Here is a 14,707-nt window from a genome sequence, read left to right as displayed (position 1 = left end):
CATCTTACCGGTAAACTTCGTATAATACGATAGTTGGATTGATATAAAATCTCATATAGCGCCAAACCGTGTTGTAAGGAAGTAGGAACGAATAGAAAAAAAGTGATTTAATTTCAAAAACTAATTGATGTGATGTAATCCTATGTTCTTCAATAACTTTTTGAAATTCTTTTCGATTCTTCCTAGCAATATTATTATCGGCCCTTAAATTCTTACATAATGAAAAACAGTTTTTAAATCTCTCAAATCAATCTTTGCTGGTAAGAAGCTTGTGGTTAAAGGAAGATTTACAATTTATTTGAAATGGTCATACATTTCTAGTACATTTTGTTTAATTACATTCTATAAGAGTCCACTTATTTATTGCTATCGTCATTTTAAACACTAAATTCTTTTTTCATTTTCGCTATTATTTTAGGTCTGAGATGTGCTATCATATTTGTAGAGAAATTGGTGAACTTTCCTCAGCATAACAGAAAAATTAACATAAAAATTAGAACTGCAACAGAACAACGATTTTAATTTTTGTGTTAATTTTTTTATTGTCGGATTATTTTAAATTTTTTGTCACGTATGACAGCTTTTAAGATAATATCAGAGAAACGGTGTTTCTTTTGAATGGTGTTTTTTTTTTTTTATTTACAATACTTTTACTTAGGTGTAATTTATGGGATTTAATTTACAACAAAGAAATTAGTGATTTACAACAAAATTTTTAGTGATATATTCTCAGAAAATTTTAATCAAATAAAACCTAAAATAACCTTATAAAAATCTTTAAAATTACGAATTGAACGGTTTGGAGTCAATTATTAATAGATTCAAACAAGCACAAGTTCAATAGCATAGAAGCTAGCGTGGGGATTTCCCAACGAAATAAAATACGTGATTTCTTCATAATTTTTTATTTTTGCGTAACGGTTAGTGAATTAACTACGGGGATTTACCATAAAGAATGGAAACATTAATTCAGCATTATAAGATTTTCTCAAAATCCTATTATGTTAACTGTAATTTTTTAAACTAAACACAGAAACTATTAGTAGAAAAAGTACTATTTTAATGGAAAATTTGCTCAGTTCTTTAATCGTGTTAAAGTGAAGCATAATTATTTGCCATATAAAAATATTCAAATAATTTAATAACTTGTATCATAATGTGACTGAAAGCAGAACGTGACTGGCATCTATATATTAATACATTCGCACGAAAGTAAATCATCAATTTTTAAACATGACAGAGAACAGAGAACAAAAGCACGTGCTTATTATCTTAAATTTTTATAAATAAATAAAATAAAACAAGAATATAACACAAAAATAAATAAGAATAATATTTTGTTTCGAAACAGAGCTTCAATATAACTGATAAATAAAAATTTTATTTATTACAAAAATATAAAATATTTTATATAAGAATAAATCTATAATAGAAAAAAATCCAGCAACGAGTTGTTTAACTTTCCCGGCAACATTTAAAACCGCGTGTGACGCTATCTGTTATGATATTTTATTTTAAAACTTTTTACATTTTTAACAATTATAAAATGGCAAAAAGCTTAATTTTAAGGGTAGAGATGAGTTTTACATATAGGCCTATATATATATAATGTAAATGGTAATAACGAGTAAAATCGTCATTATGTCAGACCCTTCTGGAGGTATACATGATCCCTTTAATTCCCCATTCTCTCGACCTTTACTCACCAAAATTTAATACCATCAATCCCCCTAATAAATAAACCTCTCTGAAAATTTTCAGAAATTTTCCACTAAAAATACAGGAGTTATTAAGCTTCAAAGTAGGTGAACAAAATCGTGCTCCCCCCACACACTATCAGAATTTTACATACATACAGAAATTACTCCCGAACTTTTTACATTTTTCGACGTTTCGAGGTCCCCTGGGTCCAAAAATGTAAGTCTTTGAGGGTCATTTTTGAGCGATCGCCATACTTTTCCTCTGTAAATAAGAGCCGAGAAAGTAGCAAGTAGAGAAATTACTAAAAGTATGTTTTGTATAAGAATATTTTCGATATCTAAATCTTATGTGAAAAACTTGACTCATTTCTTAAAGAATTTGTTCAGAATTTCCCTATTCTAAAACCACGAATCGGTCGTAAAGTAAACAAGGTCTTATGAAACGGGTCACGGTCGAACAGGAGGTGAATGTCTCTACTTGATCAAAAGATTTTTAAAGTCCAACCACTCCTTTATCCTTGAAGAACTGCATACTTTCTCTCCTTATTTATAGAAATATAAAAAGATTGATAAAATTATACACTTTAAGGTTAAAGATGGACAAGGAAAGCAATAAATTTATAATAATAAAAAAGATTGTAATTTGTAAACTAAATTAAAAAATTAATAAAAATTAAATTCTTACATCAAACTAACAAAAAGCTATTTTTTGTGTTATTTATATTTTATCCATCACTTGAATTTTATGAATTATTTTGTATTTTATCTTAATACATTAATATGGAAATTATATTTTAAAAATTCCTTTTATATTTTAATCTTATTAAAGGGAATATAACCATAAAATTTCCAGTAATTTATTTTAAAATTCAAAAAATATTTATATTTGTATAATTAAATTAATGAAACATCTTTTATTTGCATTTTAATGTAGTTAAGTGTAGTAAAATAACGATTTTATATTTTAAATATTTGATTAATTAGTTTATTTTTTAATTCAAAAAACCTCAATATCCTTGTAAAGTTATTTTAATAATTAAATTAGATCGAGTAGTTATTCATTCGTTGACAATTGTTTGTTACGGTGCTTATAAGATCAACCTCGAGTTTCTTGAACTTCCAGTCCTTTCGTTTAAAGATGAAATAAATTTATAATTTTTCACTCCACCCAACTTACTATGACCTCGCTCTCACCCACTTTCACCTACTTTAATTTTAATTTTCTTAATTAATAATATTCTTTTATTATATCTAAAAATTATTTTTGATTTTTATCTGAAAAAATTATTGTAATTTGTAGAAAAAAAAATAATAAATATAATTTAATTTAGGATAATTTTTTAAAAGTAAATAAAAGAAAATTATGTAGATCGAAAAAGAAATGTTCTTTAGAATAAAGGTTTAACAACGGGGGATATTCGTGTATGTGGAAATTTCTCATACAAAATTAGAAAGATTACTTATTCCAGGAATAAAGTTAATGCAGATTTTAGAACTTAATTAACGTTTTTTTTTCTAAAGAAAAAATTTCCGTTAGATTTACTTTTAGAATGAATTTTCCCGTGTCTTTACTAATAATTACTTTGTCTAAATTTCAATGGACCTATTAATGCAATAATTAATACATACACTTGCGCTGCTTAAAAATGTTACACAAATTAATTTTTGTAGTAGGCCCTATATATTGGTATATTTTAATATACCGATATTTAGAAAATAAATTTATTAACTTATATATTTATTTACTAAAACATTTTATTGTCGTAAGTAGAATGAACCTAAAACATTTTTGCCACATGAAATGTATTTTTTGACCCCATTTTTTGTTCAAAAAAATTATAAAGTATCGTAAAGATTTAACAAATAATTTTAAAACAATAATGTTTATTAATAGGCTATTTGTCCTTTTAACATTTATTTAAGAAACAAGTGATCAAAATAATTAAAATTTTATGATTATAGCTTTTATACACATTTCGACGTGATTAATTAAGAAACGTTTATATTTTTTACACATAAATTATTTAAAATTATGAAGGGAAATGAAAAATAAATTTTATTTTTTCGTTTGACATAATTTAATACATGAACGTAATAAAAATATAAATTAAAAGTGTCAATTTGCCAATTGTTTACAATCGTTCCTATATGTGCGGAAAGTGGCAATGAGGTTAGCCAACATGGTCTTAGAAGTGTTTATTAATCAATTAAACAAATTGAAGAAAAATTTGAATAATTCTGTTTTTTCGATAGTTTTTAAATCCATTGCTTGCAACAATTTTTAAACTTTTATTAAAAATATAAAAGTTGTAGATGCGAAGTTAATAAAGAAATATTTAAAGCATTTAATAGTAAGTAATGTATTGAATTTATCATAATAACTTATTTTTCTATAAAATGTTTTAAAAATAAATAAATAACACCGTACACAAATCGTAAATAACGTAAATAAAACCGCAATTTAAAAATAATAATTAGTAAGCGATAACAAACACGTTTACGTATTTGTACTAGCGTTTATAAAATCGTTTAATTGTTTAATAATTCAACAGAAGCATTTTTGAATGAAATGTTATTTTATTATAATAATATTAGTTTCGTTACACTCTCCAGAAATGTAATCAATTCGGTGGCTTTGCAGGAACGAGATTTTGTCGCTGAAAGATAAAGAAAATACACGTGTTATACATATACAAGTAACATAACTTTTTACATTTTAAATTTAATTGGAACTCGAACTCTGCTCACCTGATCATCACCAGTATTTTCCAAATGCTCCATACGCTCCATAACGGTATGGGGCACCAAAACCGTAGTGTCCTAATCCGTACCCATAATGTCCTAATCCATAACCGTATCCGTATCCACGATAAGCTCCGTAATATCCTGGATAACCCGCATAATAACCGCCATAACCAGCGTAAGGAGCTAAGTATCCTGCCATGGCCATTGCCAAAAGAGCAAACAAAACGATCTGAAAAAATGTTAAGGTATTTAAGATAAATTTTACTATAAAGTAGTATAAGATTTTGATATTGTCTCTACTTACCAGAGTCTTCATGTTTGTTCGATTGTTCACTTGTTAGACTGAGCAACTGATGGTCGATGATGAATTTTCGTAGCTTTATATACTCACTTCTCCGTCCTTGTATACGTGAATTACCGGTCCTATTGTTTGCACCGGTGAACCTTGACACTTGTATCTTTGTACCGTGTACCACTTTACACGGGTGCCTCCCTCTAGAAGTTCGAAACTTGTCCATTGGTAAAAGCAAAATTAGACCTTGGAGTTTGTAAACAAAAGTCACGTTTGTTTCGGAAAGACAATCTGAATAAAACAATTTTATTGAATACGATAGATTTCTATTTCTTTATTTTTTCTTTTAATAATATTTCTATGTTTCTACTATTGTTTCACTCTATAACGTGCTACACTTAATTTTAATTAGCGTGTGATTTCTTTATTTCTTTATTTTTTCGTTATTTTAGCATTTTGGATTTCTTTATTTTATATTTGGATTTCTTTATTTCTTTATTTTTTCTTTATTTTTGGATTTTTTCTTTATTTTTGGATTTTGGATTTCTTTATTTTATACAGTGGTACCTCAGGTTACGAACGCCCCAGCATACGAAATTTTCAGGATACGACATGAAATTCGAACATATTTTTGCTCCACGATACGAACAAAAACTCAACATACGACGTTACNAATTTGATAGTTTAAACTTCGAAATCCGTTCCATGAAAGCCGAAATCAACAAAATGAACGAAGAAAATTTAAAGCTCAAGGAACAGTTGACAGATATGTGTAAAAAAGTACGTTTATTAGAAGAAAGAACAGATTCGCACAGCAAGTTAAAAGGTATGATGGATTTTGAAATTGATAAAATGTTAAATGAGAAAACTAAGAAGAATTTAATTATATTTAATTTTCCATTTAAAACCTCGGAATATGTAGAAGAATTTAAAAAATTTATAAAAAAAGTTATAAAGAATTAAAATAGTATAGTAAAATTTTATTATATTTAAATGCATTATATTATTATATAATATTCATATCTTAAGTTCTAAATAGCATTAATTCAAAGCGATGAAATGAAGATGTTCAATTACAAAAGTATAAAATAAAAGAAAATTTAATTATAATACATATATAATAAATATAATAAGATATTTATGTTTGTGTATGTTAAAGCTTAAAACATACAAAACTGAGATACTAATGTTTAAAGATTGAAATGTGCTGGCATTTAAAAATAAGGATAAGGGAGATAAAAACTAAAATAAAAGATTAAAGATCAAATAATAGACTATAAATAAATAAAATATTTACTTATAAAAAGTATAAATTTTAATACTTTATAATATTGATATTTAATATAAATTTATATCGTATTTTCTCTAATTACGCCTATATAAAAGATATAAAATATGACTGTAAACTGTATAATATAAACTGGATTATTTAATCATATAATTATATAATTATTAAATTTGGCTATTATAACCATTACATGGGTTATTTTTAAAAAGAATCTGACAAAAATATATTTTGCTAATTCAATTAAATATATAAAATAATGAATTTAAAATTGAAATTTTTGACTTGAAGATATTTTCCAATTAATAATTGATAAGTCTAGCTGTAAACACGTAAATTGATTAACTTTTTCTGAGCTGGTTTTTCACGTAAATGTAAAAGATCCTCGTAAAAATAAATGAGGATACCTGAAAAAACAAAGAGGGTCCACCTAAAAGAGCGTGTGAAAAGTGCTGTGGGTGGATTTAAGAAGACAAGTCCAAGGTAAACGACTTAAAAACTGTGAGAACACCATTAGGACATTACACTTTATATATGGAATAAAATATGATTTTAGTGAGAATGAGGTGAAGCATGCTTAAATTTATGAATTTAGTTAATAAACTTTTCTAAATAAGTTCTTTTTCCACATATAAACATTATTATATTTCAAAAATTCAGCTAAATGTGCATAACAAAGCCAGATTATTTTTTCTTAAAGTTTAAGACATTTTCAAAGAATGAAAATTACTTATTCATGTTAAAAACTGATACGCTTATTAATATTGATAACTAATATTTGTAAGCTCATTCTGATATTAATATTAAAATTTTTAATTTTTATAAAAGATAAAGCAATATAATTTAAAATGATGACATTTTTACTGATTTTTGTCTCAAATTGCGAAATTCCTTGATAAAACAATAGTCTATTGTCTTTTTTTCAAGAAATCATAAAAATCAACTATTGTTTGTTTTCTCACCTTTACTTACAGAAGTTAAGGTGAGAAAACAAATCTATTGTCTTTTTTTCAAGAAATCATAAAAATCAACTATTGTTTGTTTTCTCACCTTAACTTCTGTAAGTAATTATCATCATACCTTGTAACATTCTACAATTACAATCTATTTTATTTCTCTGTCATGTAAAACTTTTTCACCTTAAATATTCGGATTTAAAGTTATTTTAATGCTATATGTAACATTATAAAATGGTTTATTTTTCTTCCAATTAAGATTTGAAAAAGTGTAATTTGATAACTTTCATAAAGTCCGTTTGTATAATATTCAATGTAATACGTAAAACTTTATAAACATTTTACAAATTTCGGTTTATACTTTAAAATATATATTGAAACTTACGTTAAAAATTCAAGACATTTAGAGCAGAAAAAGTAAAATATAATAAAATTTTTATATTTTATTTATTATTTTATTTCAAAAAAATTGAATTTATAGTTTTCATTTATATAATAAAACTTGTTTTATTAAATTAAATATTCTATAAATTAATAGTTTTTATCTGATTTAAATTTGATATAAACTGAGAGAATAACTTTTAATGTTTAGTTTATTAATAGAATTTGCTAATGGGAAACATGTTAGAGTTTGATTAAAATTAGTTTTATATTGTTTAAAAATAGGAAAAGATAGTTTTCTAGGAAAGGAGTAAAAGTGGTAAGTTCATTTTATTGTATTGCTGTTTGATAAAGATCATTCGTTACATAAATGAACTGGAGAGGTGCTGAAATTAATTATTTTTCTTTTCATTTTTATAAATATATAACAGTTTATTTACATTTAATTTATCTTTAAAATTTATTACTGTTTGTTTTAATAAAATTATATTTGATGATTAATTGTAATTAAATGTAAAAGAATTGATTACTTTCAGCATTAAGAATTAATTTATCCATGACAAACAGATCATACAGTAAAAATATCGATTCTAAATGTTTTTTTAAGATTTAATTTTAAACACAAATTTTTCTCGTAAATTGGGAAAAACATATTACTATTTGCGCGAATCCTACTGATATAAATATACGCAAATATAACAGATTCTCTCTTTTACTACTTAATGGAGTTTATGAGAAATCGTCGCTAAGCGTACTGTCATATTTTTCACATATCAGCATCATAAAATAAATTAATTTATTGGAAATACAAATTTAACTATATAATGTTGCACAAAATTGACAAACAAAAAAAAAACCTAAATAATTTTAATGATTTTAATGTATAGTTTTGATATTTATTTTTTATTCTTTATATTTTAATAATTACCTAAAATTTGAGTCGTTACATTATTCTGAAGATGCTTATTATTTTAACATTGTATTAGGGAGAGTCAAATGAAAGTGGGCCTATGTAACTTATTAACAAACTGTTACCTGTAAGTTAAAAGTAATGACCATTAACATTGAAACATTTGTCTCATTGGATAACGAGCTTGGCGAATCCGTGCTCGTAGAAGACCTTTAGTTTCTGCTTTAGAAAGTCTGTGACCACCTCTTGCACCTCTACGTAAAAACAAGCCTGTAACCGATAAATCACCGAATGTACGAAAGTCGCATGGTGAAAGTACGGATTGTAAATTGGTGCTGCAGAATTTTATATTCGAGGTTCTTAAGCTTGTTACAAATCACATTGGCAATGTATAGTCTCGCAAGAGGATCACACCATCTAGCAACAAGCTTCTGCGCTCAGTAGCGGATCCGGAAATCTTTCCAAGGATGTAGAAAGGAAACAATACTCCATACAAAATTTTTTTACTACCCGAGATATTTGATTTTACTCCAGAAAAATCCCAGAAACGGGTGCAGCTGCGCCCTGCGCACCTCTAAATCCGTCCCTATTTGCATTTATTCTTGATTGCTGTGTGAAGTCGTTGCAAAGTTTCACACTGTAGTACGGACCTTTCATCCTTAAACTTTGTGTTTAATGAATTATTGAAGAAGCACCTGAAGGGTCTCAATTTTTCCTTGAGTGCAGAGAAGCAGAAATCAAGAACCATGAGCATGGAATCACGACGCTCGTTACCCAGTGAGACAATGCTAATTATTATTACTTTTAACTTACAAGTAACAGCTTGCAAACAAATTATATTTGACTACCATTAGGCGAGTCAAATGAAAATGAGCCAATTAATTAATTAAAATGAATGTCAGTTTGTGATTTAATCTTATTAAAATTGAATGTAAGAACCTATTAACAACTAGTTTGTTAAATATATATTTTTTGATACGGTAACTTTATTCCTTTAAGTCTACTGTTAAAGAATTTACATTTTGTGAGTATTTAAAGCAGTGGTTTTCAACCGGTGTACGCGGCATATTAGGATGCAGCAACGACTTCACGAGTACCGCGAAATATAGTACCGAGCAACACCACAGCACTTCTTACATGTATGCTAACAACTTCATTGATAAAGAAATATTAGTGTCACAAAAAAAATTAGGAATTGGGAATGCTGTTATTAGAAAAAAGTTGAAAAACATTGATTTAGTTACAAGTAGAGAAGGTTGTCGATATGCTCACAACTATATTCCTTCATAATTTTATTTCAATTTATTCTTAGTAGGCCTACATCTTCAAGAGATCTTGACTGTCGTACGTTGCATATTGTTTTAACATACCCATAAGATATGTTATATCCTCTATAAGCAGAATTCGACATGCTTTTAAGGTTTCTCCGGTTACCTAACTATTTTATAATCACAAAATTATTAGTAGTATTATACAATCAATAACAATTAAACATCATTATATCTCCATCGGTTAAAAATGAAAACAGACAAGAGATGCAAGTAAGATTTGAAGATATAGAAGCATTGAAAGTCATACAACGTATTCATATAGTATGAATACGCTGTAGGAATTATAAGTTACAACTTCTTAACTTTTACGTAATATGTACTACTTCTTTCTTTTTTAATTCTGTTCTGATAGATTTTTACAAGTAATTTTCTTTCTTATCAGTTTGTTTCTTTACGAAGCATTTTGATTTAAAAATTTTCAGTTTTCAAATCTTTTCACTTCAAATTCTGCTTCAGATGAATAAGTCATAATTGATAGTNATGACTGTCCCCTCCACAACTCCACCGAAGAAGGCCTCTCTCGAATCATTGGTTTACGCGGAAAATAAAAAGGTCCGATACTTTTTGAACAGACCTTGTATAAGGTGTAATTATGTATTTGCTTATTATGTAAACCGTTAATTATTTGAGTGTTGGAAATAAAGTTGTCTAAAAATATAAATTGTTATAACTTTTAAAGGTTTTATATTGCTAGGTCGATACATTATAATATTATATTGGTTGTTACATAAAAGCATTCGTATTTTGGCAAATTTACAAGTTTTAACTTTCGTGTTGCGCATCAAAATTTATTAAAAATTTTCAATGATTTTTTTACAGTTTACATTTAAAATTAGTTTTATTAATAGAGAATAATTTGATATATATATTTAGCAAATTATTCTTCATTAATAAAACTAATTTAGTGAACGTTTAAAAAAGCTTTTAAAAATTAATTAAGGATTTTATAATATATATATATATATATAGGCTATATATTTGTATAATACGATATTTTTAGAAAAATTTTGACTATTTTATTACGTGATTTTCATTCTAATATTTCAATCAACTTGTTTCTGCTAATGAATTCAAATACTTGTTTAAAATCTACGGAGCAAAGTAGACATTTCTACTGTATTCCCAGAAATATTTCGCTATTCTTTGAATTGTAAATATTGAATCGTTTATTGTCTTATCTGAATCCAAATTTTGTAATTCTTAATTACTGTGTATTCAACTATTTCTCTAAGCAACTATTCCAATTTGAATGCTGTTCCTTTCTTGTCATATTTTGTGTTTCAATCTAAAATCAAAATTTAAAATTGTGTGTTTTTAATTTAATAATTTCTATTTGATATTTTTAATAAAATAAAAAGGAATAATAAGTTAATAGAGGAGGTTAGTAAATTAAATCTAGTTTTGGCACAAGCCTCTTACCAAAACAAGATAAGATTCATTAGTTTGACTCATCATATGGGATAGAAATCATGTTCTGTCATGAATTCGACACGAATTTAGAAAATCCTTACTCAAATACTTTTATCACATAATTAATTTATTTTTATTTTTACACTTTTCATCTCGTGTCTTTAACAAGCCTATCGTGAATTTAGTCAGACCCAAAATGGAACAGCAGAGTGGTGCCCGACATATCGGGGTCAAATGACTCCCGAAAATTCCTATGGTTTTACGACGTGGATTGTATTCCGGATCCCCAAGTTTAAATTTTATCTGGAACCGACGTTTTAACTGCCTCGGCCATTTGACGGTTAGCATTAACAAAATTTCAATAGTTTGACTTCACTGAAAGTAACTTTGCGAATGACCTGTTTGCTGTTATTATCGTAATACTTAATAAAGTATGTGGCAAATCCGAAAAGATTAGATCCACTGTTCTACAACACAAAATAAACTTCATCTGTCAGTATTTATAAATATTAATATTTCTCGACATGTTCTAAAATTCTCTATATTATCGATGTATGTATTAAATCTGTTTTTACTTCTTTCCAATTTGGTTTTTCTTTTAACTTATTTTCATTTCAAGTACAGTACTTTACTTCTAATGTTGCTTTCATCTATTTACCCCTGAAACTCGTCTATTGATTTGGCTATTGATATGTCGAATATCTTATATTATTTATAATTGTTTTAAAATTTTCTGTACATACGTTTATTTACAATGTTATGTTATGTATGCTAATAATTATTGATTGTGAGAATAATTGAAACGAAGTGAGGAAGCGAGTATCTCTGACGAACATCTTATCAATTTGGTATCAGAATTGCTCTTGAATTTGATGATCTTTTGATTTTGTTTAATTAAATTTTATTATTATTAATTTATTTTTTTGTTGTTGAAATCCATGCTTTGTATCCATTCTAGACGCTTGGGACTTTTTATATTGTTTATTGATTTTAGCCGGTTATCTTAAATTTAGATGTACTGTACTATAGTCTATGCAAATTTTATAAAAACATCAGGTAAGGTGTAGACGTATTGAATTACTTTTATGGCAAAAAAGAAATATTGTCTATTATTGCAAGGTTGTTTTCCTTGAAAAACTCTAATAAGATTTCTTCAGTATCATATACTTCTTCAAATCCGAATTTTCATATTTTATCATTTTTTCATTACTTAATAATGCTTAATATTTTTTAAAAATCTTATTTATAAAAACGTAAATGTGAATGTATTTTTTAAAATTAATGTTTCCATTTGATTACAAAAGTTTTTAATTTCTTACTTGTTTATGATTTGAATAATTTTACTATTTATTCCTTTCTACTTCATTTTTATTCCGTGATATAATTAATGCCTTATTTTTTCCAGATTAATGAATTTCTAATAGCCATATAATATTCCATTTTATTTTCATTGTTTTCTTGAAAGAGTTTTAGTTTAATATATTTGATATACTGTATTATGCACTCAACAAAACTGAATTGTCATCTAGTTTATGTCTGTCTGATTGTCGGCTTTTTCGTATACTGAAACATTGATTTAAACATCTTTCTTTCACATAATAATAGAGATGATTGACAAGAATAGTTATTGTTATAGAATATCTTCCATGATAAGATCCTTTTCAGATTTCAACCTTGGAATGTAGATTCATTAGCGTCTTCCGGGAGAAGCACGAAGAAACAAAATTATGTTTCCTCATATTGTATGTATTTAAATAATATATACGTTTAAACTAAATTATTGTAAACTATTATAAGTTAAAAAAATTGGCTATAAAAACATTCATAAAGCTAATATATTTAAAATATAATTTTTGTCGTTTTTATTTTTATATTTTACATTAAATGAATAAATTTTTCATATTCTTTTCGCTAAATTAAAACTGTTAATTAAAGTAAAATTTAATTTAAAACTGGAAAATTTTCTAAATTTTTTTTAGTATATATCTATAAGAATTGTGTGAACCGAAATATATAAATTCATTTATTTATTTTATGATTCATAGATAATTACTTAAATGTATGCACTGATGTACGGTACATCGGTGTATTTCTATGTATCCGCAAGAATTTAATTTAACATTTGAATATGAAACTGATCCTGTCACTATCTATATTCATGATAAATAAATATATAAATAAAGTTATTAATAACCTTAGATTATATTGGAAATTCATTTATTTGATTCTTTAAGAAATTAATTAATATTTTTGGTATTTTAAATTATTGTGTTACTCTGGCTATAATTTATTAAGTTTAATTTTAGTTCAGTAAAAAATAAATTTTGATATTTCAGTCATTTTCGATTATTTTAAAGTATAATTTTAAAAAGTGTACATGTTATATGTTTAATATTATTATAAAATCTCGTTTAAAAAGATTTATTCGCCACGGTTCAATTTCTTAAAATATAAAATAAAAGCTGAGAAAACATATATTTTTAAAGTGTAAAACTTTTTATTTACAGTTTTTTAAGAAGAATTACAGAAAACTAGAAATATTATAGCGAAGGAAATCATGGAGAGTAGAAATTTTCAGAAGTTGAAGAAGGGAAACTCGAAATTCACTGCAGGATCTGCAATTTAAAAAAGAAAATTGTATGAGTTTTGAAAAATACATTTAACATATGCAATTCAAACATTAAATATTTCAAACTTACCTTTCAGAGTTACTATTAATTTACCAGAGATATCTGCCATAGTGACCATAGCTGTAAGGATAGCCATAAGCACCGTAGTGGCCAAGACCGCCGTAATAGCCTCCATAAAGACCACGGTATCCACCATAGTATCCTGGATAATATCCAGAGTATAAGCCAGCCATGGCTACGGCAATAAGGGCGAAGAGGAAGATAGCAAGCTGCAAAACGTTAAAATTTTTCATCGACGTACTAAAAAAATTAATTTTAAGAACTACAAAAGTAGTTTGCAGTCTATTAGAGAAATTCGTATAAGTAAAATATGAATTGCATACTTACCACAGTTTTCATTTTGATTCGATTGCTTAGTGAAGTTCACAAGCTACTGAAGATCGAAGCAAATCCTAGCCCTTTTATAGGACCGAAACGACCTTGGTAACCTCTTGTGAAAGGCTAAGATCATGTAAGGAGATCGGACGATGCGGGGAATCCGTTATAAGGGCGGGGCGATGATCTTATAGAATCGATCTAACGAAGGCTTGGCGACCTTGGTACAGAAAACAGACTGGTCCAAGGTAGCCGATGGTGAAAAAATACCACGTGTTAACCTGGATTGTCACGAGATATGAGTTAATCGAACGCAGAGGAAGAAAGTCGATACATCTTCCATTGTCTTTTCTTCGTTATATTTTTAATGGGCGTGGGATATTTAACCTAATTTCATAAGAAGAAAAATTTCCTATTCTTATATTGATACTTTTTTTAGGCATGATATGCTTCAAACATGAGATTAATAGCTTCAAATCTTTTGTTTCGTAAAGTCATTTATCTCTAAGTTATTTTTATTAGTTATGTCTATGTTTAAGACATCTGAGCGATGTTAAGGGGGTGTTTTTTATAGTTCTATTAAATCTGCGCATTGATACGCTGGGAAAAAACATTTTGGTAGAAAATAAACTGTATAAAAAATTGGTTGATAGGAAGGAGGAATGTACAGAACACTTATCTACGTATAAGCC

The 14,707-nt window shown here is 26.7% G+C and overlaps 1 protein-coding gene and 1 long non-coding RNA gene across 2 annotated transcripts; both read right to left on the bottom strand.

The window, feature by feature from the left end:
• Positions 1 to 4,257: 4,257 nt before the first annotated feature.
• LOC111632809 (keratin-associated protein 19-2-like) lies at positions 4,258 to 4,882 on the bottom strand. Its single transcript, XM_023377335.1, has 3 exons — positions 4,750 to 4,882; positions 4,449 to 4,674; positions 4,258 to 4,357 (listed from the first exon to the last, which is right to left on the bottom strand). The coding sequence occupies exons 1-2, from the start codon at positions 4,759 to 4,761 to the stop codon at positions 4,456 to 4,458; spliced, it is 231 nt and encodes a 76-aa protein (XP_023233103.1). The 5' UTR covers positions 4,762 to 4,882; the 3' UTR covers positions 4,258 to 4,357; positions 4,449 to 4,455.
• An 8,589-nt stretch (positions 4,883 to 13,471) lies between these two features.
• Positions 13,472 to 14,165, bottom strand: LOC111632825. The gene is made up of 3 exons (XR_002757935.1): positions 14,028 to 14,165; positions 13,710 to 13,909; positions 13,472 to 13,625 (listed from the first exon to the last, which is right to left on the bottom strand). It is a non-coding gene; the product is annotated as an uncharacterized LOC111632825 (long non-coding RNA).
• Between the last annotated feature and the right edge of the window lie 542 nt (positions 14,166 to 14,707).

This window comes from Centruroides sculpturatus, unplaced genomic scaffold (assembly GCF_000671375.1).
Source record: "Centruroides sculpturatus isolate CEXI.00-Female unplaced genomic scaffold, Cexi_2.0 scaffold41, whole genome shotgun sequence".
Classification (NCBI taxonomy): Eukaryota; Metazoa; Arthropoda; class Arachnida; order Scorpiones; family Buthidae; genus Centruroides; species Centruroides sculpturatus.
The sequence above is the reverse complement of the archived record's forward strand: the minus strand, read 5'-3'. Positions and strand labels throughout refer to the sequence as shown.